Source organism: Phaenicophaeus curvirostris, chromosome 18, assembly GCF_032191515.1.
Source record: "Phaenicophaeus curvirostris isolate KB17595 chromosome 18, BPBGC_Pcur_1.0, whole genome shotgun sequence".
In the NCBI taxonomy this organism is placed as follows: domain Eukaryota; kingdom Metazoa; phylum Chordata; class Aves; order Cuculiformes; family Cuculidae; genus Phaenicophaeus; species Phaenicophaeus curvirostris.
Window position 1 is genome coordinate 10452005 of NC_091409.1, and position 27657 is coordinate 10479661.

A 27657-nucleotide genomic window follows, 5' to 3' on the forward strand; every position below is an offset into this window, starting at 1 on the left:
AAGGGGGTCCCACAGCATGAAACGCAGCTGATCAGCCCTGCTTCCCAACCCAAAGGAGGCACCAGCTCCCTGAGGGGTCCCACAGCCACTGCCTCCGGGAACTGCATGCCCTAACCAAGACTTTGCTACATCAAGGCATCTCTGCATCGAGAAACACCACAACCACAGATAAGGAGGCACGTTTCCAGTCCCTTTGTGCCTATAAGTGAGCAGTGGGGCTGAGAACACAAAGGTGGCGCTTGGCTTCCCTTCCTGGCACTGAGCACCTCACTGGCGCTGACTCAGACTGCTCTGCATTTCAGGTGACCCCAAAGGGTGGAAGATGCTGGATAAAGCCACCCTGCTCCTCTTCCTGCATTTAGTCGCATGCTCCATCTCCTCTCCTCTCTACCCAGCTCTCAGGTAAGCTCCTGAGTGTTTCATCCATGCTGTCACTCCCTGCCTCACCCCTGACCTTGAGAAAAATAAGCACATGCAAAATTAAGACTGCCAGCACCTCTGAAATCAGATGAACTGAATGCATATCGGTAAACCTACTTCTCTACCCTGGCTTAATTTTTGAGAACACTGCTAGCCTAGAGGTGTTTTCCAAACAAGGCAGGCACCTGACATGGAATATCTCAGCCCAAGTAGTTGGTTTTGGAATTGAATGCTGGGTCCTATAAAGGGAAATCTGGCATCTCCAAGGCAACCAGCACCTCCAGCTCCACCACTGATTAAAATCTGTGCCAGCAGGCCACCTGCCTTGAAATCAGAACTTCAGACATTCTACTACGTGAACTCAAGAGCTGCCTATTAATATTTCAAATATTTCCTCATCAGCTGTTAGAACTTGTAATATTACTTCCTAGTACTACAAATCAATAGAAGCACAAAACTGGGTTCTATCATGTGGATTTGCAGTGGCTCATAGAAAATGCTTTAGTCTTGGGCCAAAGCCGTGGCGTAACAACACCAGAACTGCTGGAATATTGCTTAACAGTGCTGGGAACTCAGTGAGGGGAAAAGCGTGTTTGGGGCACCTCTATCAACCATCTTCTCACTGCTGAAATAGCTTCAGGGCAGTTTCTAGCTGGGCAGAATGACAGACATTTATGATGTTACTGATGACATGAGGATGGGAAAAGGAGAAAGAAAAAAGCAGGAGAACAGGGAGCAGTGGTCAAGGAGATGGATCCCCAACTGGCAACTGAGCACATCTTGCAGTACGACTTGGGTTTGTCTTGCAGGTACAGCCCAGGGCCAGTTGCTGGCAAGGCCATGAGCATGCAGCTACAGCACAGCAGCCCATTGCAGAGCCACAACCTCTCAGCAGAGGAACAGGATGAAGAGGGTTTGTTAACAGACCCCTTTGAGAAAAGGTTTGTACCTCACCTCTCAGCCCCGCGCTGCAGCTGGTTAGGATCTTCCCCCAGCTCAGGAACAGACCAGCAGGTAACTTAGTGCCATCAGCACTACAAAATCCAGGCTCCAGGGGCAGAACCCAGCTAAGCCCTGCAACCACAGCAGGAGGCTAGGACCTCACTGTCACCCATGGCCAGTGCCACGTCCTGCTGTCACCCAGCAGCTGGGACATACTGACAGGGGCAGGGTCACAGGCCCAGCGCTCCCTGCAGGGAACATAATTTTCCACCAAGCTCTGGGAATCCATCTGTACGGTTGTTAGAGCCTCTCCTTTCCACCCCTGCCAGGAGATGGAGGATGGTTATTGCTGTCTGAAGCACAGGGGACTAAACTTCACAGCAGTGGGGACCAGCCAAGCAGCTTGTGCTTCCCTTACCGGTAGATTTTTGAGAGCCTGGGTCTGACCACAGGCTAGAGACCTGCTGGAGGTCCCAGACACAGCTCTCCAGGAGGTACTGCTGCAGAGCACGGGAATATCCCAGCCCCAGCTCTGCCCTCTTCCAGCCTGTGGCTCTCCTCCTCCCTTCCTGTGGCTCTGACCCCACCTGTGGTTTGCAGGTTTCTCCTTGCTTATTTTAGCATGGATAGTGATTAACAGACATTGTATTTCACCTGCTGCCTCCTCCCTGTCAGGTCTGAGCTCTCTCAAATCCTTTTACCCTCTAACACTAACACAGTCCAATACCAAGAGGCTTTTGCTGCAGTCACCTGCCCCTGGTCTCAGCAGTGCTACATCTGGTGTATTCTGACATTTGAAACATCTATTTCTCACCAGGGAGGTTCGTTGCTAGCTCAGAGAATGCACCTTCTGCTTGTCTTTCACCCCTAGGATACAGCGCCACGCTGATGCCATTTTCACTGACAACTACCGAAAATTCCTGGGGCAGATTTCCGCCCGCAAATTCTTACAGACCATCATTGGCAAGCGGCTCGGGTAAGCCACAGCGCTTTGCTGTCCTAGGGCTAATGTTTTGCTTATTATACTCAGCAGTTTCTTTCATGCATGTAGCAGAAATAGCTGCCTTCCACTGCAACACAAGCAATCTCTCCTGCTGTTCCACATCTCAAAAGATATCCTGCCTCCGCGCGTCACGGATCCCCCTAATCACAACTATCATTAAGGAGCCTAATTAATCCTTTCCTCTGAGGCTATTGGTGTGAAATCAGCTGAGAGCTCTACTGTAATATCAACAAGAAATAATATTTGCAAGTATTAGCTGCAATGATCCTTCACTGGTAGGAAACAGTTATCCTTCACCTGGCTGGAACACAGAACAGTTATTCCTGGCCTTTCCACTACCACTCGGGTAGCTTTGGCTACATAGATCAGCCATGCCACTAAATAAACCAACAAGTCAGACATGACCCAGTTCCAATCCCTCTCCTAACACAACTGACCAGTTTCTTGCTGAAATTAAGCAGAATGGCCCCTGGCTGAGACCCAGCAGCTGCTGTGCTGCTCAGCCTGAGCCAAACTTTGAGTGAGGGACTAAAAAGCACCTCTGAAACAAAGATGTTTCTCATCTTTGCGTAACAGAAGCGGCGAGAGCAGCCCAGGAGAAGGGGTGCACGGGTTTCTGACAAGGCGCCAGTCCGACAGCATCCTGATGGACAGCCGCTACCACCAACAAATGGAACTGAGGGACTTCCTGGGAGCCATTCTGCAGAATCAAAGGTAGGTGGGAATCAGTTCATTATCTACTCACTGCAGGAATAAGACAAGTTCCTCATTGCTGTCTTTCAGGTACACTGGGAGAAAGAATAAATCTCCTACCTGACTTCACAACCCTGCCCTTCCCTTACATGGGCAAGTAGGGTGCAGATAAGGAACAGCCCATCCTGAGCCAGGCTGCACACGCTGGCACATCACTCCTGATTCAGTAAAACAGCAACAGAAAAAAGAATCTTTTCCTCAATCATGATTGTGTCATCACTGGTCTGTTCTCTCCTTTCACAGGCCTCAGGAAATCAACAGCAGCCGGTTAGAAGGCTTTCCCAGCACCCTGGCTAAGCTCATGTAAATACCTCTCGCGTTTTCATCTCCCCATGCTCTGGTGAGTAGCATTCCCTGCTCAGTTCTGTACCTGCCACGCTGCTACTGCACTGCTCAAGCAGGTTGAAGGCTCTCCATCAGCAAAGCCAACTCTTATTGCTGTCCCTGAAAAAGGATGCTTGCTGCAATTTAAGAGGAAAAATCTCTGAATCATTTTTGACAAGTACTTATAGTCCCATTAGCCTGAACAGATAGACCATGAGTGTTGTGAAGCTGCATGTGGATGTCCAGGAACAGGCTTGCAGCAGGCAAAAGCAGCCTTGTAAAGCTATCTAAGACTGTGTGCCCCAGTGTCTAAGCTAGGCTGAAGGCAGAGAAAAGTCTCCCCCGAGAAGCAGAACCTGCCTCTAGATCCCTGGGATGTTTCAGGTTTTCCCTGCACTGAATAGAGAAGAAGTCTTACTGTTTTCTGTACCTCTCACTCTTCAAAGTGGTCACGTGAAACTTGAATTACACTCTAAATCTTGCCAGCCCTGGAGCCTGAGGGCGAGCAGACAGTTCATCCTTGGCAATACCTTTGCTTGTACCAACATCCATTGTCCTGTTTGAAGCAGCTTCCTCTTACTCCCCTGTCCCTCAGAAATGAGACCTGCCCAACCCTGGTCAGCACAATATAACGGGGTGCAGAGAGACCTGTGTGCATGATAAACAAAAACAGGGCTGGGAAGAGGGAGAAGATCAGAACTTAGATAAATCATGCTTATGGATTCAGCTGGGAGAGCATGGCATTTCAGCATTTCTTGCCATGCTTAACTTGGTTACCTTTCCACAAATAAGGTCAGCCAGGAAAAGTCCTCAAAGAATGAAAAAACCCCAATTCTCTGTATCCTCACAGTTTTCTTGTAATTCTCCTTTTTCCTCCGGCTGTCCAGAAGAATTCAGAGCTCCTGGATCTCACTGTACAGTAAGCCCTTCACAGCAATGAAGACGTTCTTGGATGTGACCAGCTGGAAGCTGATGCATAAACTCCTCAGACGCATCTAAAGGAAAGCAGTACTGATGCACTACTTACTTTACCTCAGTCTTTACAATTTAACACCATTCTCTAAATTCTTCTCTGTGTACTGAATCAGACCGAAAATACCTCTATGGTTTAATCTCAGGCTGCTTTCCATATAAAGATGAAAACAACCGGTACACTTGTAATCCTGGGGATATACTGGCTACTAATTAAGGCTTTCAAATCATGAAGCATAGCAAAATTTCTGCCAAGTCATCACCGTTTGAGGGCCTGATTAATAAACATGAGGCCACCAAAAGGTACCTTTAGGGAACTTAGTAAATTGATTACAGCCTCCTCTAAATAGATGCTGATGGCACAACCACACAGGCAGCTTGGATCCACATATCTACCACCCATTAGAAATGTTGCTGTGGGCTGCTGCCGCCTCACTCCTTGATACAGAACCCTGGCAGCAAACCTGAACCCTAAAAAACTCAGCTACAGTTACTGCTCAGCCTTGAGGTGTCCAAACTGAAGCTACAGCTCTGCAAGAGTTAAAGGAGATCCCTGTGCATCAGACTGGGCTGTCACTATGTTTTGATTCAACTGGCCATCCCTGGGCTCTGAACTCCATCATAGCTTTGATTTCAACTGTAAATGTTTTCAGTAAAGTAAGTTATTAACCCGGCGATCTCACACAGCAACTTCCTTCCCTGTCACCCCAGTTCTCCTACCGTTTGTGTAATAATGACGTCTTCAGAAATGTAAATAGCATCAGATGGGGTCTGCTCTCCCATCATTAGCAGGAAATAAAAGTTGTTCTAAATAAACCTGTCCAACAGCAGGTCAAGATGGCTCTTTGTCTGTTGAGATGTTAAGTATCTTGACTCTGGGCCCAGAATGGAAGATGTCACTCAAAGACAGTGACCACGTGCGCTGAGGATGACTTGGAGCTGGGCTAACGAGGGCAGCAGCTCCAGCACCAGTGACTCAAGACCAGGCTGGAAATAGTGGCCCCCAATCATGTTCTGGCCTCTGAAATCAGCCCTCCTTGTACCTGGACAGTTTCTTAACATCCTACAGTAAATACCATGTCATTTTTCCTCAGGTAGCCATGTTTTAGCACAGCAGGCTCCAGCATGCATGGAAATGAGTTCATACTTGTATCAAATCCTTACAGATTACTCTCTCTGTTCAGGTTTTACAATTCTAGCACTAGAAAGAAACATTAACTGCCCAGCAGGATGGGAAGCAATGAGGGGGAGTGGAGAGATCACTGAAGCTGTGGACAGCAGCAAGTGCCCTAATGGGCAGTCTGTAACCCTCCCGCGGCTGTCACAGCGAGATATAAGCCATCCCTCCGCTTCACAGCACAGCTAGAGAACCCGCCAAAGAGAAAACACCTCAGTAGACCTGGTTCAAAATGGGTTTGTAAACCTGTGCTGTAACAGCTAACACCTGAAGCCTTTAGGACTTACTTGCTCCAAGGAAAGGAATTATAAAAAAGAACTGGCTTCCTAAAGTAGTGAGTAAACATGGTGGCAAAAAAAACTACAGTTGCGTGAAGTGCAAACATGAAGAAGGATACTCCAAATAAAAGCAAAAGACCTATCAAAAACACTTTAGAAGGACCTAACTCTGTCTGATTAAACAGCTGGGTGACAGCAGCTATTTAGAATCAATGGGGCTCCTCTGAAAGCTCCATCTGCATCAAGATAATGAACAAATGCTCAAAATCTGGGAAATTAAATACAGAAACAAATAAAGCCAACCAGAAAATATCTGAAGAATAAGAGGCCAAAAGAATAAAAGCAGCCCTTCCTAACATATAGCCAAGGAGGTAGAAAATCAATAGCAACACGCACAGCTTAGAGCTGATACATCACTGCAGCACTTCATTGTTTTGTTTTGGCATGTGTGCTCTCCTTGCATATCATGCCAGAGCTCTACAGGGAAAGTACTGGAGGATCTGTCCTAGCATGAAACATCAAGAGGAAAAATAAGTTGTAAACCAAAGCTGATGAGTGAGCAGTAACAAAATATGAGGCTCAAAAAGAACTCACCAGGGTAAAATACTATGGATAGCAGCTTAACTATTTCTTGCTCAAAATTCCTTTAGTCCCAAAGGACTCCACTGCAGCCTCAGATCTGGATTTTAAAGGAGTACAGAGGAGGCTGAAGGAGTTCATTAAACCTCTATGGCATCCAGGATAATGTTAACAATCAACAAACAGGTAGAAACCATTACAAAGGACAGAAACAGTGAGCTAAGCGTGAACTGCAGTGGGGAAGAGGCAAGATGGCTTTTATAGAGTAGAGTCATGTCTCTCACATATGAAGTTCTTTTGAGGATCCAGCTCCCACATGCTTGCTGGTTGATATAATTTCCTTGGATCTCCAAAAGACACTTCATAAAGGTCCTTTGCCAAAAGACCTTTATAGAAACTCATCTGACAGAGGACACGCAGAGGCCAACACATACATGCACAGAAGGGAACAAGTGTTAGGTTTCCCATGTGGAAGTTGCTCATCAGGAGGAGAATTTGGCCTTTGGTTATTACTATCAGCACATCCTTCAATAAAGCTCCAGTCTGCTGCCTCAACACTGCTTAGCAGTCTTTAAGGCAGTAATTAACCGAGAAGTTGCGCTCAAATGACTCAAAGATGGCCACATGGCAACCAGCAGACTCCTGGCATTCAGTTTCATAGAACAGAGGCCATAACCTCAAGCAAACGTCTATTTGGAGTGCAAAAGTTACTTTCAGAGGCTGGAAAAAAGTGAGCTTACTCGAGGGACCCACCGAACCTGCCAGGATCAGATGCAGCCAGGCCAGGCAGCCCCGACGCTGGCTCCCACTGAGAGCCCACGGCAGCTCAGCACAGCCCAGCCTGGCGCCGGTCCTGAAGTCAGAGAGAGCAGTCGTTAGAGGAGAAATGCAAACCACAGCATCACACAAGGGACAGGCAGGAGTGGGAAATGCCCCCCAGCCCCCTACCCTGCAAGAAAAAGCTCCCTCTGGGAAAGGACATGAAAGAACAGGAAGCTTCACTCAGTAATGACCCAAAATAAAAAGCTCTTTTCATTCTCATGTGAGCCCAGCTTCCAAGCACAGCCAAAAAACCAAATTCAGGACCATTCTTTCCTCTTTATTCACAAATTGTTTATGAAGAGGAGAGGACACCTGGGGGAAGGCAGAACTGTATTTTCTTTCTCCTCTTTTCTAAAGGAAATTCAAATGTCCTGGGAAAGAACAGGGGAAGAATCGAGGGAAGAAAGGATTTTCTGGATTCATATGAAAACACTTCAGGTAGCATGAACACAATGATGAAAATCAGGATTTTTAGAAAAGTATAACTGGTACCCTTTTGACTCAATATTAAAAAAAAAAAAAGTCTGCTTCTGCTTTCCTTCTTCAGGTCTTTCAGTTATTTATTCACTTCTATTCTGAAGGCATTTACTTTGTTTTCCCCCATTTCTTCCATTCTTCTATTCTTCTGGTACTAGTGTGTCCTGGAAAGAAAAAAAATTAAAAAAAAAAATAACTCTTCCAGGCAACAAAGCGCTCCTTGAACAGTAAAAGCATCCCCAGTCCCCTCAATTCTCTCTCAAAGCAAGCTTAAGAGTGGTAAAAGCAGTACTGCAATGGAACAGAGAACTGAATTCAAGGAGGATGGAAATGGTCAGATAAAATGAGGGTTAATTTCTGGTGCAAAAAGGACAAATGAGCCTTGTAGATTATGGAACTGAATAAAAAAGCAGAGCTGAATGCAAAGCTTGCAGATACCTTAACTGCTCTTCTCCTTTAAACACGGCAAATCCATCCACTTGGAATCAGTTTGTCCATTCAAACACAAAGAAAAGTTCTTCGTGTCTCCAGGATGAAGTAAGCTATAATGTGGGCACAGCAGACTCATCTTTTTGGGGTTCTTTTCCCTTCCAATGCCAGACACTGGCCTAGCTATGGATGCTGAGCACTTGACAGTCCAACCCTGAAGACTGAGTTGTTACCAGCTTCAACTGACACATCTGGAAAACCCAGCTATAAGGAAAAATGCTTCTGACTGCACATGGCAGCACAGCCTAACTTACGGCTTGTGGATAAGAAGTTATTTGCAAGATCTTCCAGGATTACTCACAGCCCATGGGGCATTAAGGAGTTAAAATATCAGGCTGAGAAACAGAAAACGTGCAAGCTGTTGAGAACACACTCATTTGGTAACAGGCCACCAGGAAGCCTGACAACCACTGGCCCAAAGCTGTGGTAAAAAGAAGCGTCCAGGGACCAGAACAGCTCCAGCAAACATGGCCAGGGTGCAGCCAGCATTCATCCATGAGAACAAGCGACAGGCATCTCCAGTTACTTGTCAGAGGTTGTTCTGTGCTCAAACACCTCAAAATGCTCCAGGGAGAGAAGGTAACAGAGTGCTTTTTATAGGACGTGATGCCAGATTCTCCAGAGATGATTTCCATGAGCCTACAATCTGATCTTCAGACAGCAGCTCATACCACAGCTCATCGTTTCTGCAACTCAGCCACCCAAGCTGGTTTTGTTTTGCGCCACAAACCTGAGCTCTGTTCAGCGCATTTTGTGTGCATGCTGGGGGCACTATGAACACGAGAGGAGAGGAAGCAGACGCTCCTGAGATATACCAAGCCAGCACGCTGCACAGTGATTTCAGCCTCATCACAGGACTTGTCCCAGATACTCTTTCCCTTCCCCAAAATAAAACAGTGCACTGAACAAGAAACGAAGCCACACACACATTCAGAACCAGGCAGCATGCAGAACGGCAGGTAGTCCTGCCTCCTACACCACTGTGGATGTAGCAAACTGGGGCCTTACCTGTTCAGAAGGAAAGAAAACCAAGGGCTTTGCAGTGATAAAAGGTAACGGAGACCCATCTGCCAATTACATTGAACGAAGGGGGCTGACTGAGCCATCGTGACCAGCTCAGTCGAATAGGAGAGCGAATCCTGGATTAGGTTGTGCTTTCAGCTGAATGAGGTGGTGCTGACCTGGAGCTATGAACACTCCAAGCAAGGATACATTTTGGCAGTCAGAGTGCCTGGCAGCTGAATAATTCGAATAATGTGGATGGGGAGAGGAAGTACCAACAGCACAGGAGGAACAGCCCAGGTATCAGCCATTTTCATAATGTTCTTTTCCAGCCAACATTGCTAATAATTTATTTACAGAACAATACTTTTTAAATTTGGTTTATTTCATCACCTGAGAGCTGCTTGGTGCCCAAGACAGAATATTCACATATGCACACATTACCATACAGCCTTCAGATGATCAAGGAAATCACACAAAAGCAATTTTGTCTCAGAGGACACATACTGCTAATATGCAAACCAGCCAAGGACACTCAAGGACTGATTTAAAGCCCAGTAAGCAATGCTGGAAGGAAGCAGCTTCAGCTCAGGTATCTTTCTGTACAAGGAGCAAGTGAGGAAGTGAAATGAAGCAGGCAGCATGCCTAGGAAAGGCAAATTCCAAAAAGGCCCTTACTTCTAGAAGAGCTGGTCACTAGTAACACCCCCTTTTACCGCAGCGTTCTATACTTTGCCAACCTACTGCTCTGCTCTGCAGCGATCCTGCCAAAAGGAGAGAGGAAGAAAGGTTGAGAGAAGATAGGAAGAAGGAAGGCAGCCCTGCTCCAGGAACCAGAGCCAGTGACAGAAATGCAAAAAGCAAAACCAGGCCTTCTGGTAGCTTCTGTAAAAAGATGGTTTATGCAGTCCCTTTCCCACACCTGCCAGTGGTCTCCATAGTGGAAGAGCAGCTCTGCTTCAAAGTGCAATCTAGTTAATTATCACTGCACTTCAACATCTGAGACAGGCTAGCAGCACGTTAACAAAAAGATGTCTTTTTGAACTTTAAAATCATGTACAAAGGGTTTAACTTTAGCCTAAGGTAGAAGTTTTACTTTCAATTTTGCCATTGTAGTCACAGCTTCATGTCATTTAGAGTGAAAAAGCATACAGAAACCCCCTGCAGGGTTTTGAATTAGGAACCAACCACTTGCATTTATGTGCTAACAGAAGCCCCGGTTAAGCGAAGACATTTAGAAGTAAGCTTCATTGTATTTTTCCCCCAAATTTATATCCTAGGCGATTTGTAATTAATAATGATTTTATCATTACTCTCTAAATTTAAAAGGAAACATTATTAAATGACATAACATACCCCCACTGGCAACAAAATCGCAGTAGGATTTTGCTAACAAGAGGAAGTGCCACAGTGGAGAGGGCTGCACATCCAAGGGAGCAAGGCTGAGAAAGCTTGGAGGATGATATGGAAAAGGCTGATTACAATAATCGTCCTCCCTGCTATAGCTGTGCAAGTAGAGATGTTTTAAAGACAACAAATCAATGCAGAACCCCTGAAAAATATATTATTGTGGTTTGGGTTGGTTTTTTTTTTTTTTACTGTTCTTGTCCTGGTTTTAGTACAGTGTAATAGAAGTGGGAACCCAGGGATACCTAAGCAAACAGGTATGTAAGGATAAACAACTCCTAGCGACTCAGAAAGGGGAAAGTAAGAAAAGCACAGGTTTGACAGTAAAGCAGGTCAATAAAATCATCTTCAAAGTCTAGCTCTACCTTACTACAAAAGGGCTAAAACTTAAGTTTCATATGGAAACCCAACCCCATGTGGCAGAAGTGAAGGAGAGGGAACTGTATGACCTCTAATTAATGCTCTATATTTAAAGCTTGGGTCAAACTGCCTGCAGGCTGCCGAGCCATGGCACACTCAGGAGACACTGCGTGGCAGAAATGCAAAGCATCAACCCAATGTCAGTACAGAAATAAATGCTGTACTTCTAACATCTACCAGAATTTTCCCTGGTTTTGCTTGTGTGTTTTGCCCTTCGTCTTGCTGCACACCTCTGACAGGCACCTTTTCTCTGTAATCTCTTATTAAGTAGGGGAAAATGGCAGTAAGACACCCACTTTACCTTCTTCCTCCTAAGAGCTGGACCTCTTTGGCATTTATACTGACTTTCATTATCAAACCACATTCTAGGAGCTTGATATATCATGTAGTAAAACAAATTTGTAAGTAAAGGAGTCTTGCCTAACGCGGGTTTTCCCATAACAAAATGCGCCTACTACCACCCTTTCTCCATGTGCCTGATGGCTTCAGTAAGTGGCCACGCAGACCATTCTCTCTGAAAGAACAGTCAGCTGTATCTCAGTGGCCGTCCGACATCGCCCTGGGCAGTTCCAGCCCTTACTCTGAAAGCAGGCACAGAAGTGGGACCGAGCAGCCCATTCCCACACACAAGATCCAAAAGCCGCACTCATCACTATATCAGTTACTGACACACAACAGCATCAACGTAGTCTCCTCCCCACTGATTTCAAAAGCAGCTCCCACCAACGCATCCGCCCCTGGCTTACCGTTTAACTGCTTTCTGAGCCAGCATCCTGTTGCCTGCTAGGAATGTGACGCCACCCAAAATGGCCAAGTACTTCAGAGTCTGGAACATGTTGAGCTGAGTCCAGTAGACGTACATGAGTCCCAACATCGCTGCGAAAAAAAAGACAGAGCCCATGGCCGAAACTGCATTTCAAAGATGAACAATTCATTATCCTCAGAACAACTCTACTGCCAGGCCTAAGCATTCAGTTTCCATCTAGTCTCTGAAGTGGCAGATTGAAAGGCTACATGTTATTGCCAGGGGAAGAAGGTGTCTAAGGTCTCCATAACGTTGAAAAATGTGACCTGGCTGGCTTGCAACCCACCCTCTTGCGGCAGAATTATGGACATATTGTAGACGTTAAAGGCTATTAAACTTTGGATTTCAATAGCGGATATTAACCTTTGCACATTTGTAGGAGCTTACAGCTTTATAAAGCTTTCAAGGAAACTGGCTTGGATTAAGCAACACACAGTCACTTGGGAAACAGCAGATCCAATGTTCTCCCAGCCTGATAGGTTTTCAAAATTCTACCAAGACAGTAAATAACTGTGCAACCAAGGGCACAATAAGATTGATGGAAAAAATCGGTCCGGCTGAAGAACAAGAGCAGCTTTCACAGGAAGAGCTTTAAAGAACAGATGTAGACTGCAGTCCCATAGGTTTCTATCCCCAGCAAAACTCCCTGCTTGCAAAAGGATACGCATGCAATAAAGAAAGTGTGACCTCAGGAAACAAGTTCTACTAAGTACAGATAAATGGTGTGCGAGAGGAGCCCGGATAATGACCGCTGTTATAACCTGATGGCCAAAACAGGTTTATCACCATATTAACAATCACGAAAAGCAGGAAGGCAGATGAAAACAAGAGAACAAATGTTATGCTATTATGTCATTATAGTTAATAGACCACAAGCCCATTAAGCACTGGGGCTCTCATCTGTAACTCAGGTGAGAAGGTCAAAGTAGAAAGCCTCTGAGACTTACCAGCATGACCCATGTGAAAAACAAGGGTGCTGGGAGCAAAGCTGAAGTTGGAGATGTTGGCTCCGATCTTTATCCACTAAAAGGAATAGAAACAAAATATGAGTTACAACAGCCTTATAAACACAAACTTTTATTTTAAGCCTCTGTATCAGTATAAAAGAGTAAAGCATGAAGGATAGAAAACAGGAGCAGCAGCAATGATATTTTTCATAGTGTCATAGAATCACAGAATGGTTTGGACTGGAAGTGACCATGAAGGTCATCTTGTCCAACCTCCCTGCAGTGAGCAGGGACATCTTGAACTAGATCAGGTTGCTCAGTCCCATCCAACCCGACCCTGAAACCTCACCAATACAAACGTGAACTCCAGAGACCAGTGGGCATCACTAACTGAATGCCGGCTTTCAGTGAGATAAGCTAGTGGGAAATTGCTGCTGAGCAAGTAAGGAATCATTTCATCATCCAAATAAGGAGTAATTTAACTTGACTAGATGAGACTTTATATTGCATTAAGTTCAGAACACTGGTCTGACAATAGTGAGCAGCAGTAGGTTTTTCAACTACAGACACACAAATACCAATTATGTCCATGAATGCAAATCAGTCTGATAAGAGTAAGTAACACAGATTTTGTGACGGATATGTTAAGTGCGAGGCAGAACTACTGTTTTTTCCCCTGTGGAAGTGTAATGTTAGTTATAACTTAATCTGCCCACTGTTATTCAACATCCTAGCACAAGCACACTGAAGCAACTCACCCCACCTACTTGTACTTGGCAGCAGCATTTTTCTGTTTTGACTATAAGCTCAAAAAAAAACAGTTTAGGGAAAAGGCAAAACCAGACCAATGCTCCACACTGACGTTTGTTGGCTGTGAGTGCAGCACTGCTGTGCTAGTCATGATTAACCAAGAGTTTTAACACAACCTAAGTGACTTTAGACTAGAAGGGAAAAGGTTGCTTTTTTTCATGGCCCACTTGACTCACCAGAATGAGCAGCAGAAGCAGAGGGGAGAGCACCAACGCTGTGAAAGTGTTAGATACCACAGTGGGAGGCCTCTTCTCAGGTTCCCTGAAGAGGTGCTGCAAACAAACAAAACCAGCTCCTAAGGAGGAGTATTCCAACAGAACAACTTCTCAGCTCCCCAGAGGACCAGCTGCAGCCCTGGTGCTCTTCCCAGACATTCCTCTGGATGATAAGCATCCCTCTTAAGGCAAAGACTGACTCTTTAAGGAAGTGTCTATTCTAGTCTCTGCACATTTGATTTCTTGCACAGTTAACTTTTCCTTGTGCTCACAGACACACTTGTTAGCTTGTCATCAGCACAGATGGCTGGAATGAAGCCATCTTCAGAAGCAGAGAGCTTTCTGTGGCACTCACCTAGTCAAATTTACATCTGAATATTCTCAGTGACACCAGCTGCTCTCTCACAGGTAGGACACACAGCTTATTTATACTTAATCCAGAGGACTGCAATAGATTTCTTTCCGTTAGGCAGTAACTCTGATATTTCTCTAATTACATTACTTACACAGTATTTTTTTTTTTTAATAAGAGATGACTTTTCAAAAATATATAACAATAAGAACAAATAATCCTAGTAGGACTAGCCTTCCATCTCCACGTATCTTTCTGTTTTGACTGTACCTGGATTTCTGGTTTGGGAACAAAGAGGTTCTTGGACTGGACTGTGGATGGCGCATCCTCTTCTGGGAATTTGACCACAACATCAGCCTGAAAGGAAATCACGCAGCTTCATGAAGTTTCATCTTAGTCTATTATAAGTTTTATAAAACCTATTCCATTACTTTGTCCCCTTTCCTTATTTGTCCACCTACGACTGACATGATTTTTACAGGAAACTAAGAAAAAGCCACCAGATTTTTTAAGCAGCAATTTATCTTAAGCAGAGGCAGGAATGCAATTCACCCATCACCAAGAACTGGATGTATTTCCAGCACAGCAAGCACAGAAAGGCTATACCGCAAAGTGTTTGCTGTGAAACTACAGTCAAACGCATAAACATTCTGAAGTTTATGTTCTACCACGTGATGAAATCAATGTTCACTTCAGTCTTTCTTTGATGCTTACTTAAAAGTTTAAAACGTACAATAAACCTCAGAATCCATAAATGGCCAAAAGGAATCTGCCTCACTACAAAGACATTTAAGCTATTTTCCTCTTAGCTCTCCTGTTAGACTGCCCATAGTCTCAAAGCCACATCACCACACTTCCAGCTACATACCACATTCCACAGGATTGGATTCTCCAGAGTGGCATCTCCAATTATCAAGTAGAGAGTGTAGGTACCAGAGGCAGAGTCAAACTCAGTCTTTCTTTCAGAGGTATCCAGTTCAAACTTGTACACGTTCTTGCTGTCTGGTTCTGCAACAAACACTACCTCCTGGCCAGTCTTTTGGTTGTGAAGTCGGACAAAAGTCTGAAAAGAAAGATTGCAACTTTTTTTGGACTATCTCATAGGGCTTTTTTCCTATTTTATAGGATCATAGAATGGTTTGGATTGGAAGAGACCTTAAGTCCATCCATTTCCAGCCCCTGCCATGGGCATGGACACCTCCCACCGGACCAGACTGTTCATGGTCCCATCCAACCTGGCCTTGAACACTTCCAGGGAAGGGGCATCCATGACCTCCCTGGACAACCTGCGCCATTGCCTCACTACCCTCATCATGAAGAATTTCTTCCTAATGCCTAATCTAAATCTTCCCCCCTCCAATTTAAAACCATTCCCCCTCATCCTATCATTACCTGCCCTTGTAAAAAGTCCCTCCCTAGCTTTTCTGTAGGCCCTCCTCAGCAACTGGGAGACTGTTATAAGGTCTTCCCGCAGCCTTCTCTTCTCCAGGCTGAACAGCCCCAACTTTCTCTGCCTGTCCTCACAGCAGAGGTGCTACAGCTCTTTTATATAGGAAAAGGAAGTATAGATACAAGGACTTTTTCAGCAAATAATCTATATTAAAAAAAAAGTCAGAAGCGTGCGTTTACAGCTCAGGCTACTTGCTCTCATTTTACTAAGTTAAATAAGACACAGTACCAGTGCCAGAAGAGGCTTCGCTTAACATACTGCTAAAACAAATTACCTGAATCCACTTCCCATCTACCATGACCAGTGATCTTTCACAGTCCACGTCAGAAACACAAGGGTTCTCAAAAACTTATCAAATCTTTTCAAGAGCAACTGTCACCTTGGATGCTTCAACATGGAACACCTCTGTGACTCAGTAATGACAGAAATTTGTCCTAACCTGATGCGGGATGAGTTCAGCTCCACTGTTCACATCTATCAGCTGGAAGGATAAAGCAAAATTCTGATGGCTGTCGGCAGTGAACGAGCCCTTGGCTTTGGATGGGTAGGCAACCCTAGGAGGAAAAAAACAACCAGAACTGAAGTGATCTTTCAAGACAAGGCCTAGCGTTCAAAGAAATCGAGGCATGCAAGCCTGCCTAGCAGTACTGCAGTCAAACAGGTGAACTATTTGATCAAAAAGTCAAGTGAACTAACATGTTTTTCTCTCCACCATAAATATAGTGAAAATAAATTAATTGAATTTAGCAGGATTTTTGAGCTACATACCTTGCTCATTTTCAAATAAAATAGTTGTTTGGTGTACAGTTCAAATGAAGAGCAGAGGAAGGTTTTGCCAACCCCACACCCCACTTTTCCTTTTAGCCAAGGCTATGCTACGACCACAGGTGTGATGACAGCAGAACAGAAAAGAGACACTCAAACTTCAGCACAGGAAGGTTGCATGAACACATGCAGAGTGGCCCTAGAGTATTTGTGCAACCTGAATTACCTTCCATGCCTTACATTTTAACTGATGTCAGTTAGAAAAAACAACCGCGTGAAGTTCAAGTACACCTAGCAATGGTACAGCCATATCCCCCTAAGCACAATGTATGTGTTGCTTGAGAGCATCTCTAGTGAAGTCCAAGAATACCAGAAATATGAATGCAATTCCCATATATTGCTTTCACAACGCTGAGATGCCAAAAAAGGAACAGAAGACTCTGGCTGCCCAACTTCTGTAAGTACTTATTTCAGCATTAAGGAAACACCTATAAAAATAATCAGTATCCTCCCAATGAACTCACAGGTTCAAGAGAAACAGCACAACTATAACTCTGTGGTTATTCCAACGCAAGATCCCTTTTGTTTAGCTGAGCTTGGTAAAGTTCAGATGACCTCCAGTCTAGAGCCAGAGTTGCCCCTTGAACAATCAGACACATTGAGCTGTTTTACCTGGTTGTTTTTGGTGCAATGCTCTGATCTTTATCCACAGTAGAAAGATCTACATTAGTAATCCCAACTTCTGTGGAAACTTTCACTTTTAGCTGCAACAAAACACAACAGAAAATTACTCAGAGCACTCCACGTATATTAATTATGTCAAGTTCACTGCAGAAACTTCAGCTCTTCTGTCCCCTTCCCCAGAGAGGGTCATCACTAAGCTAGAACCAGAACTGAACCTGAGCAGAAGGACCTACAATTACAATATCTTCTGGCAAAGCTCCTGCTTAAGTCACTAACCCATACCAACTCCCTTCGTCCACTGCACATCAGCCAGCTCTGAAGACATCAGCTCCTCAGTCACATCAGAGTTAGCTACCCGTTGTAGAACTGTTTTTAGTGAAACAGTCCAACTATCCAGATCCAACTAGTTTTCCTTTTAAACTAGCAGAAACTAGCTATTAAAGATTATATCATATGTGATACAACTTAAAGCTGCATGTACACATGTACTTCTGCTTACTGGATAGCAATGCGAGAGGGGAGGAGGTATCCAGACAGCAACCAGCTGTGCCTGGTCGGCTCCCAACGCCTAACAGGTTTCTGCTGATTTTATTACCATCAGGCAAAACCCAAAGGATTCCTGCAGACCTGCACTTTGTTCAGCAAGCCTTCCTTCGGAGTCGCAGCATTTATCACCTAGAGCAGGGCAGCCAACAAGGCCCTACCATTTATCATTCTCCTTTGTGCTGCGCTGTATAAACCCAGAGCAGAGAAATGACTTCCTGCCCTCTCCCCAGCCCAAACCACAGACTATCTAGGAACTGAATCTTGGCGGCTTTGACTGATTTCAGTCCTTCTCTCAAACATAAGCAGTTACTGCAGTCTGTAGTTTTTAATTAGCACATTTCTTCTCAGAGCTTACAAATGCTCGCCTGGAGAAATAAAGTTTCATTGCCAAGATATTTTTCATTATATACTACAGTTTGTTATTACAGGTTTGCTCATGTGAACCCGCCCCACACCCTCGCCCTGAAAAATAAATCACAGGGAACCAGTGGGAAAATTATGCAAAACCATAAATCAAACTATTCAGGTCATACTTCAAATGCAACAATCTTGGCAGTTCATTTACAATAAAAAGTGTAATTTAAAATAGAGGTTAACCCTGAAAAACGATCCATTAACATGTATACTATTCAGGCTAACTTTAGTAAAACCTTAATTTGTTCCAAGATAGGAGCAAAGAAAGATGGAGCAATGAGATATTAATTTTAAAAAGTTAGGTGAAGGTAACTCAGAGCTGCTGCACACAGACCCTCCAGCTGAACAGTACACAAACACCTCTCAAATATTTTAATGCCAGGAAATGTAGTCTCTGCCTGGAGTAATAACCCACTGGTTTAGCTCATTACTGTCAAAACGATGGTGCATTAAGGACAATTAATGCTAATAACAGTAAAGAAAAAAAAAAGCGGTTCCCCCAGCAGTCCTCCCCCATAACAATGTGTCTTATTAGAAGCAGCTCACACAAAGCCACCCCAGTGTTAATGCATTCCCACCCATACTGCTGTGTGCCAGCAGCCAGCTTAAGCAGGACCAATCAGTCCCCTTTTGACACTCCTAAGTGCCATTACTACTACAACGGCAACATCAATTTGCTACACAGAGTGAAGGTCAGCAGTTGTAAATAAGCGTCTTCCTCCACTCCAAGCTGACTATGTTGGAAGACTTTTAAAGCTCATCTTTTCCTTAAACAGGCGAGGTGCTCAGGGACACTGTTTAGAGGCAGATAGGAATGGTTGGAGTTGATGACCCAAGAGGTCTTTTCCAACCTGGTGATTCTATGAATAAGGGCAAAACCCCTGGGAATAGGCATCACTGGAGAACGCTCTTGACTCCTTCCTAGGGCTCTAGAGCTCATACTAACACACGACAAACACTTAGCTTTCATACAACAGGCAATCATCAAGCAACTGCTAGCCAGGTCTGAGATTTACAGACTCGAACGCTGAATGCTCTGAAGAACTAATATTCTTAGTAATCATTCTTACATAGCTACTTTGGGCTGCTATATAAACTCTTCCACTGTTAGCCTTTGGTCATATGCTGCCAGATCAGCACCTAAGTGATAAGTCACTTTTGAGATTTACACAAATCTCCTTTGATCATGTATTAATCTGGTTAGTGGTCATGATCCGGAGTTGAAATCCAAGGCATTACAGAAAAACATGTGATAAAAATGCCATACAATTGCAATATCTTTAAGAGACAGTAATAAAAAGCCATCTCAGTGAAAAGGCACAGAATTAAAATGCCATCAAAAACTGTACTCACCTCAATTTTGTTTGCAATAAATCGCTTATCTCCATCAACGCTGATGGAGAAATCATAATATCCACTGGCAGGTTTCACATTCATGAAGTTCAGCTCAAAAACATCTCTGTTTAAAAAAAAAAAAGGCAAGGCGCATCCTTTAGGACAGCAGACTGCAAACAGGTATCATCTTGCTACCCTAAAGTCTCCAGATATGCTAGATGAAGCAGGCAAACAGACAAATGAAGCATTAACCTAACATGGCTAAGCACAGCAGGGAAAGAATTCTTCAAAGAGCCCCGAAGTCAGAAGAACATTGCAATTCCCTGCTCCCAATACAAGCAAAAAGCAGCAGAAATTCACCATCACTACTGAACACACTCAGTCAGCCATTACAACTACAGCATTTTGAGTTTTCCATCATACAATCGTTTCTCTGGTGGAAGAGCACGTAAGGAAAATAAGCTCAACACTGTTTCAGTAACACCCGTTTGCCTTATCAATGGTAAAAGTAAGATTATACTCTTACCCTGACAGCGCAAATGCTGTCTGTTGAAGGACAGTAGCTTTGCTAGATGCAGACTTGGCATAGTCAAGCTTTACAGAAGCTTGAGTCAGTGGCTGGGACATGACATCAGTCACTTGTAGCTACAAACGGAAAACAAGAATTTCTGTGAGTGCCTTCTCAAAGCAGCGTCTGGTAAGCCCTGGATAAGCAGAGGTTCCTAAGAAGCTTTTCATAAAAGCACTAAAACCCCAGATCTACTGGAACTTGAGTCCTGGTGCTAAAAATGAGAGATATCACCTTACAGTCAGCCAGCCCAGACCCGCAGGATTAAAGACTAAGCGAAAACCCAAGTTAAGATTTGGGGCTAAGGACTTACCCTGAGCACAGGCTGATGGTGAGACACAGCTGCTGGCCCATTGGGGACAATAATAACAGGCAGGTGGTAGCGGTTCTGAGATAAAGAACCCGCTGCACAAGCGACACTGAAGGCCTCTGAGAGTGTTTCAAAGTTTTTCTTGCTAAAAATTGCATTCATCAACTGGATAATTTGATCCTGAAAGAGGAAAAGCAAATCACATGTAAGCACCAGCAGTTTACCACAACACTGCTAACTCGTCAAGTACAGTGCTATTAATAATAACATCATTCATAGACTAGTTTAATTCTGCTTTAAAAAAACCTCGAGTTATGAGGTTACCCCAAATTAGCTACTTTTGAATGTCCCATTAGCATTCTTGTTCTTGGCTGGGAAGTTCCCACCACAATTGCTTAGTTTGTGCTGACAATTTGCAAACCCAGAATTTGGATCTACCTCTTTAAACTACGTTTCAGAATGCAAGATGCCATCAGCTCAGCTATCCAGACTGCATGCAGCTGCAAAGGACAGTTTGGCTCCAGCAGCCGTAGGCATACGGTGGAGAAGGACTAGGCTAGATGTCCTGGCTATCTGCCAAGCTGAGAAGGCCACAAAGAGGTGCTGCAAAGCATCCTAATGGCTCTGGAAGGAGCCAGTCTAGGCCCATGCAGGCTTATCCCCTTAGGCTCAGCAGTGTCCTCAAGCTAAGAGGATTAGCTTTAAAGCAGTACCACCAGGAGCACAGAGCCAGCTTTGGCTCTGGGATGTGCAAATGCTAAGTTGTGCTCTCCTAAGCAGGACTGGGACTGCATCCCCCAGCTGGTTTTGCAGTCTGACTTTCTGAAGTTAGTGTGTTTGCACCACACTCCACAAGGTATGCCATATTATTCAGATTCTTCCATTACTCCCAGCTAGTCTGGAAAGAGGAAGGTTTGGTTACCTGTACTTTGATCCACGCAAAGGATTATGGGATAAAACAGGAATAATCCCAAATAAAGCCACAGGCATACAATTTTGTAACTTACAGACAAAGAACCCTTTTAAATGAAATCCACTGCATCCCAAATTTTCACTCTCCTACCTGTATTAACGAGCACCAACATACATCACCCAACTAGAGAAAGCATTCAGATGGATCTGTGAAACTCCCACATAGTGCAAATCCTGCCGTTTTTCATTTATATGGAATGCATGACACAGTGACACAGTTCTAGATCTTAACCCACAACCGACACACTCATTTAAATTGGGGGGGAGGGAAGGAAGAGGGAGAGCTGTTTTTTAAGACATGTTCATTTTGAAAGAGAGATTTGTGCCATTCTGACAGCACCCTCACCATTCACATGGGAGAAAGCTTTAAGCCCCAACAACAGCACTCCTGACAGCACAATTCTGAAACAGCACTAAACAATTTTCTTTAATTGGTCTTTTTTTTAAACATCATTTGGACTCTGACAGTTTGAATTGTGTGTAGCAGAGTCACCACCTCAAACGTGACATCAAAATTACTTTGCATTAGTCTGTTTGGCAGCAGCATGGAAGAGAGCCAGGAACAAACTCAGATGTCTTACACTGGCTTCTGTCTCAACCCTGCCACTTTGGCTCGTGCTTTAGGGAGCTGCCATTCTCAATCAGAAGTGGATCTACCTCAATTAACTTGCTGTGGGAAAAAAAAATACCAATAGATACCTTGCAGTAATGATTTCTAGCTTGATCAAGCTCAAAAGGTATTTCCAACAGTCTTTCATTTTAGACAACAAGTTTTTGCATCTGAATTCCTGTAGGTGCACTGTACTGATGTTGTCCCCCTTCTGAGCACACCAAACTAGGGCACCTGTATTTCCTCACAGGTAAATAACATTGGCAAAAGACTTTGAAATGCTGGCAAGTGTTAGGCAAGTGCTGAATGCAAGAACAAACTCTGGAACAAGAGGGGTTTTTTTAACAGCTTTTCTCAATAAACAAAGGAAGAAGAGGCCTCACTTGCCATTTCCTTCTGTACATTTGAAAAAGCAAAAAAACAAAACAAAACAAATTCAGCCTGTGACCTGGAAGGTGGAATTTCCTCCTGCATTCTGTTACTTAGCCTTCCCTTCAAGGTGCATACTCACTATATTTTCCAGCAGAAACTCTACCCAGTTATACCAGCCTCTTGCACTGGGCAAGAAGGAAAACAGATCCTTTTTGTGCACTACAGTGTGCAAGGGGTGTAAAGGCAGATACAGACCTCCTTCATTGCTGGCTCAGTACCCACATGGTCCGACAGCTTATACGCAGCAGCAACAAACAGTGCAGTAGTCTCAATTCCTTCTTCAAACTGCAGATAAACTCCACCCAAGTCATCCAGGCGAGCAACAAGATCCTGACAGAAAGAGTTATTAAAATCTAAATAGCATTCTAGTAGATCCACAGAAGTTAATTCTGCCAGGCCTGTAATCAAAAGTATCTGTAAGGGATCACTCAAGTATTTTGTAATAGTCATTTAGAAATGGGAAGAAACCTTCACCCTTTACTGGATTTAATTGTACTTAGAAGTCAAGGCTTTCTGTCTCAGTCCACTACGAAACAGTTAAAATCCAGAAGAAATATCTGCTTGAAAGAAAGAGCCAAGCCAACCCACACCATGCACACAAGGAATTAGCCAGGTTGCTTTTTTTTCATCTTGTGTTTCACATTAATACATTATTTACTACTACAGAGGTCTAACAAATTCCTGAATAATTACAGAGCGTAGTGTGTTCCTACCTCTATCTCCTCAACAATGCCACTTAGATCTGCCTGCTGGGACAAGTAAGATGCCGTCTCCAAAGCCTGGATGGTTCTTAAATAAGAACAAAGAAAATCAAACAATTGTATAATTTTCCTTCCTTGAAAGCAAAACATCATTTGAATCAAAGCAGCTGCAGTTCCTATTGTGAATGAAGTGTAAACCAGCTGTTACTGCATTCAATCAGCTCAACCAATAAATCTAGAATGATTTAGTGGAAACGTAGAATTCGGTAGGTTACACCACTTTATCTGCATCGGTGCTGTGATAAACTCACAGATTCAAAGGCAGAGAAGAAACCAGACTTTGAACCCTGCACAGCACAGATGCCCAGATTTGCTACTCGTGCTTCCAGGAATCCTTTTTTTTTGGTCAAAAAAGCAAATTTTAAAAGGTTCCTTTTCTTTCCCAGCTTTTAAGGAAATCCCTCCTTTCACAGTAAAATCACTTAGTTCTTTGGTGATGAATGCCAAGATCCCTTCTGCTTACTGGCACATTTTTCCCATCTCACAGTACAGGCACCCCAACCTACAAAGACCAGGACTGAGGAGGAGCATCCACACCACTGAAACTGTAAAGGACACAGAATTGTGGCTGAGTTAAGTAAAAAATTTGTCATGAATCTTTTAAACCAGGAGGCTTCTTTGGGATGTGCCCTCTTTATAGACCATTATTCTTGAACTAAGAGAATGCACAAGTTCATTTGCAAAATCACACAGAAAATAGCCCCAAATCGTATTTCTTATTCCCCCCGGGGGAAAATAATGAATTGGACAAATACAAATGAAAACTACCTACTCTACTACATCTATATTACAAAAATTAAGTGTTAAAATACTCTTTACTCCAAAATCCAACTGTCTAAAGGATGACATTCATGAGTGAATCATTTCCATCTGAAACACTTACGCCAGCACATTTTCTTCTTTGCTAAGACGAGCAGTGAGAGCACTAAGAGCTTCCTGAGAAGCTAAAGGAAGGCCAAAGCTACTCAGGGCTCCAACGGCATGGAAGATCTGAGTGATTGAGGAATCCTCGCTGACAGCTGCAAGCAGCAGCTCTCTGGTCTCATTTGAAATGGTAACCTGGAAGAACACAGGGAACACAATTGATTCAACACACTTGACTGGTGAGCTATAACAAGTTTTGTGGGGAAAGCTCTTTATCATTCATTACCTTTAGCTTAATTAATTAAATTCTCAAGTTTTGCTGTCAACTATCAATTAGTAAGGATAATCCATGATTCAGATTTATCCCAGTAACTGACTTCTGCTTTTCACCTGGCATCACATCATTGCATAACAGCCGGTGGTGTTGGTGAGAATTGGGGCTTGGATAACTCATCCACAATTCAGATTTGTATCATTGCAGTGTTTCAACACAGAATTTACATCCAACAAGTTTATCATTTGCCCAAAGAGCTTTTATTTGACACAGCTGTTGTGAACTCTTAAAATTGGCTGGCTCCTCTTTTCTTAGTAACTGATCAGAATTATCCCCTCAGAATTACTCCAGCCAAATATTTGCTTTATATCTTTATATAAAGTACTCCCAGACACGTCATAACTTATTTACCCAAGACACAACAGAGAGTACAATCCACAAAAAGAAAGCAAAAGAAGAAGCTACGCATAAAATAAAACCAGGGAAAAGATGAAGGTAAATATTTTCTTTTAACACCAATTGTCAGAGCTCAGGGCTCCAAACTCACCTCACAGCCCGACAGGACCCGGATGGACTGTGCAGCGTAGAAGAGGGAATCGACACTGCTGGAGTCCACGTGAGATTTGATGAAATTGCATGCAGCCTGTAAAGAAAGAGAAGTTAAGTGAAGCCTGTTGCTATAAGTTAAGGCACTGAGAGGAGATTTACATGATACTCTAAGACAATTTCATGTATGCTGTTCTGCATTTTTATACTGAAAAAGGCAAACAAAATCCCCAGTAATATTTCCAATGCAGTAAAGCCTAGAATCCCCCAGATCCTACTCTGCCAAGCGCTGCACAGAAACAAAGGTGGTGCCTGCTAAAAGAAATAAGTGCTTTTCACAACCAGAATTCAAATTTAAATTGAACATAATTATAAAACTTATCAAAATATAAGTCCCATGGGTATATTTAGTAGGGAAAGTCTCCCAGGATAGAAAACAGAGGAGCAGAAATTCCGTGGGCGAGCTTCCTTCCCAGCTGTACATCACACACACCATTAATGGATGCAGATTACAGAATTTCAAAACATACGCAAAGAAAAGTCAGGTAAGCAGCTACAGTATGAAGGCAGCAATGTGACTGCTCAGAATCCGCAGACAGTTTATTATTAAGTCATGAATCATTAGGAGTCCTTTTTAACCAGAAAATAACCAAGAATTTAACTGCTTATGCTCAAATACCGCTGGTTTATGTATGTGGAGAACAAGCCTTTACAAGTATAACAGGATTTTAACGATACCATTACCTAGGAATACTGAGACATATTCAAATGTTCTGTCCGGCTATTATTTTTACTAACTTCTGTCAGCCTCACGACATGAAGACACACGCTGTCTAGAAAAAAACTCTTGTTGAAAACCTCAAGGAACAAATAAACAAACACTGTCTACCTGCAGAAACAAAGTCTGTATTATCAGTGGCAAAACTAGGAAACATTAAAACCCTCATAAATGAGTGCAGCAATTCTCAAGCTGACCAGTAACCGTGCAATGTGGCGAACCACAACTCCAGAAGCCTCCCAGTCAAGCGTTTGTGATGCAAAACACTCAAAGAGAAACTACATGCAAACGGTTTAGAACCACTGAGCTGGCTGAATTGATGAGGAAAGCACTAACTCAGGTTTACTGCGCAGGTAAGCGTACACGTGCACATGTCCTTGTTAAGGACAACCTGCAATGTTTAAATAAGAAATGCTTAAAGATATGAAAGAGCAGGAAGCATCACACTGATTCCATAGCCTTTATTTCTAGTCTGCACACATACATACAAAAATAGGAAGATCAAACGATTTTGCCGAATTCAGCACTGGAACCAAAATAAAATAATGAGACCTCTAGTTAACAGGACAAAGAAGTAAACATGCCACAGGCAGAATTCTTCACAAAACGGTGAAACAAACTGCTGGCTACAGTAATACCACAACAGGCCATGGAGAAGTGAGCCCCAGACCCACCATTTAGAAGCACTAAGAGCAAGACAGCCCATGGCACCATCTGCCAGAAGAAAGATGCAATTTATTCAAGTAGCACACCTGAAAAACTGTAATTAGAAACGCGTCCCTGCAGTATTTGCTAAGCACACAATGTACATAAGCTCGAGGCGTTCCTCACAGTCCTGTCAAAGTGCAGGTCAACAGATAAAAGCATCGTGCCTCATCTCTGGCTGCTGCGCTGCACCAGCAGCCCCTCAGCACAGCCAGGGCCGGGCTGGGGAAGCAGCAGCACCGCCACGAACCCCTCCGCTCACCTTCTCATCCGCCACCCGCACCCCAAGGCTGCTCAGCCCCACGATGGAGTAGAAGGCGGCCTGCAGGTCGGTGAAGGGCCGCTCCAGTGCTGCCCTCAGCCGGGCCAGGTCCTGGGGGGTGAGGTGGTGGCTGGGGGCCAGGCCTTGGGCACCCCCGAGGAGGAGGAGGAGGTTGAAGGCCGCCGCCAGGCGCAGCCGCAGGCCTGCGGAGAGACAACGAGGTTACCCCGCGGCCCTGCCTCGCCCCGGCGGCCACCCCGCCATCCCCCGGCTCCGTCCCTGCACGAACCGCCCTGCCCGGCCCCCACGGACCCCCCCCGCCATCCCCCGGCTCCCGTGACTCCTGCCCCGCGCCTCACCCGGCGCCGCCATGATGCCGCGCGCCCCTCGCGCCACCGCGCCGCTTCCGCGCTGCTTCCGCCCCGGCCCGCACCACCTCGTCAGCCCCGCGGGGGAGCTGGGAGGCACCGTTCGCGTGGCAGGGGGCATCGGCCCCGCAGGAACCCGCGGAGAACGCCGAGAATCTGGGAGAAGGAGCGGCGAGCGGGAGCTGGCAGAGTGTGAGAGGGAGCCGGGCGGCGGAGGGGCCACCTGTGAGGAGGAGGCAGTGGCGGCTCCCCCCTCGCAGTGGGAGTGGAACAGGCCAGAAGGGCGGGGCCCGGCGAGGATGTGGGCGGTGCTGATTGGCCGAGCCGCTCGCGGAGGCCACGCGCCGCGGCGCCTTAAAGGGGCCACGTACTGCGGGGCCGAGCGGTGTGACAGGGGACGGGATCATAGAATCATAGAATCGCCAGGTTGGAAAAGACCCACCGGATCATCGAGTCCAACCATTCCTAGCAATCACTAAACCATGTCCCTCAGCACCTCGTCCACCCGTCCCTTAAACACCTCCAGGGAAGGGGACTCAACCCCCTCCCTGGGCAGCCTCTGCCAGTGCCCAATGACCCTTTCCGTGAAAAAATTTTTTCCTGATGTCCAGCCTGAACCTCCCCTGGCGGAGCTTGAGGCCATTCCCTCTCGTCCTGTCCCCTGTCACTTGGCTTGTTGTGCACAGTAGAGAGAAAGCTTTGGGGAATGGCCTCAAGCTCCACCAGGGGAGGTTTAGGCTGAACATCAGGAAAAAATTTTTCACAGAAAGGGTCATTGGGCACTGGCAGAGGCTGCCCAGGGAGGGGGTTGAGTCCCCT

At 44.8% G+C, this 27657-nt stretch overlaps 2 protein-coding genes across 3 annotated transcripts; one reads left to right on the forward strand and one right to left on the reverse strand.

Moving 5' to 3' along the window:
* Positions 1-322: 322 nt before the first annotated feature.
* GHRH (growth hormone releasing hormone) lies at positions 323-3425 on the forward strand. Its single transcript, XM_069871954.1, has 5 exons — positions 323-402; positions 1230-1361; positions 2234-2338; positions 2942-3079; positions 3362-3425. Exons 1-5 carry the CDS (start codon positions 323-325, stop codon positions 3423-3425), a joined length of 519 nt encoding a protein of 172 aa, XP_069728055.1.
* A 4448-nt stretch (positions 3426-7873) lies between these two features.
* RPN2 (ribophorin II) lies at positions 7874-26882 on the reverse strand. Of its 2 annotated transcripts, XM_069871641.1 has the most exons (18): positions 26830-26882; positions 26471-26673; positions 24727-24822; positions 23925-24100; positions 22994-23069; positions 22476-22610; positions 20270-20446; positions 19915-20033; positions 19407-19512; positions 17082-17173; positions 16084-16198; positions 15063-15257; positions 14465-14551; positions 13804-13899; positions 12818-12893; positions 11812-11941; positions 9917-10002; positions 7874-7911 (listed from the first exon to the last, which is right to left on the reverse strand). In XM_069871641.1, exons 1-17 carry the CDS (start codon positions 26840-26842, stop codon positions 9951-9953), a joined length of 1944 nt encoding a protein of 647 aa, XP_069727742.1. In that variant the 5' UTR covers positions 26843-26882; the 3' UTR covers positions 7874-7911; positions 9917-9950. The 2 variants fall into 2 exon arrangements, with proteins under 2 accessions (XP_069727742.1, XP_069727743.1); XM_069871642.1 differs by lacking the exon at positions 9917-10002 and having other exon boundaries at positions 26830-26881.
* Between the last annotated feature and the right edge of the window lie 775 nt (positions 26883-27657).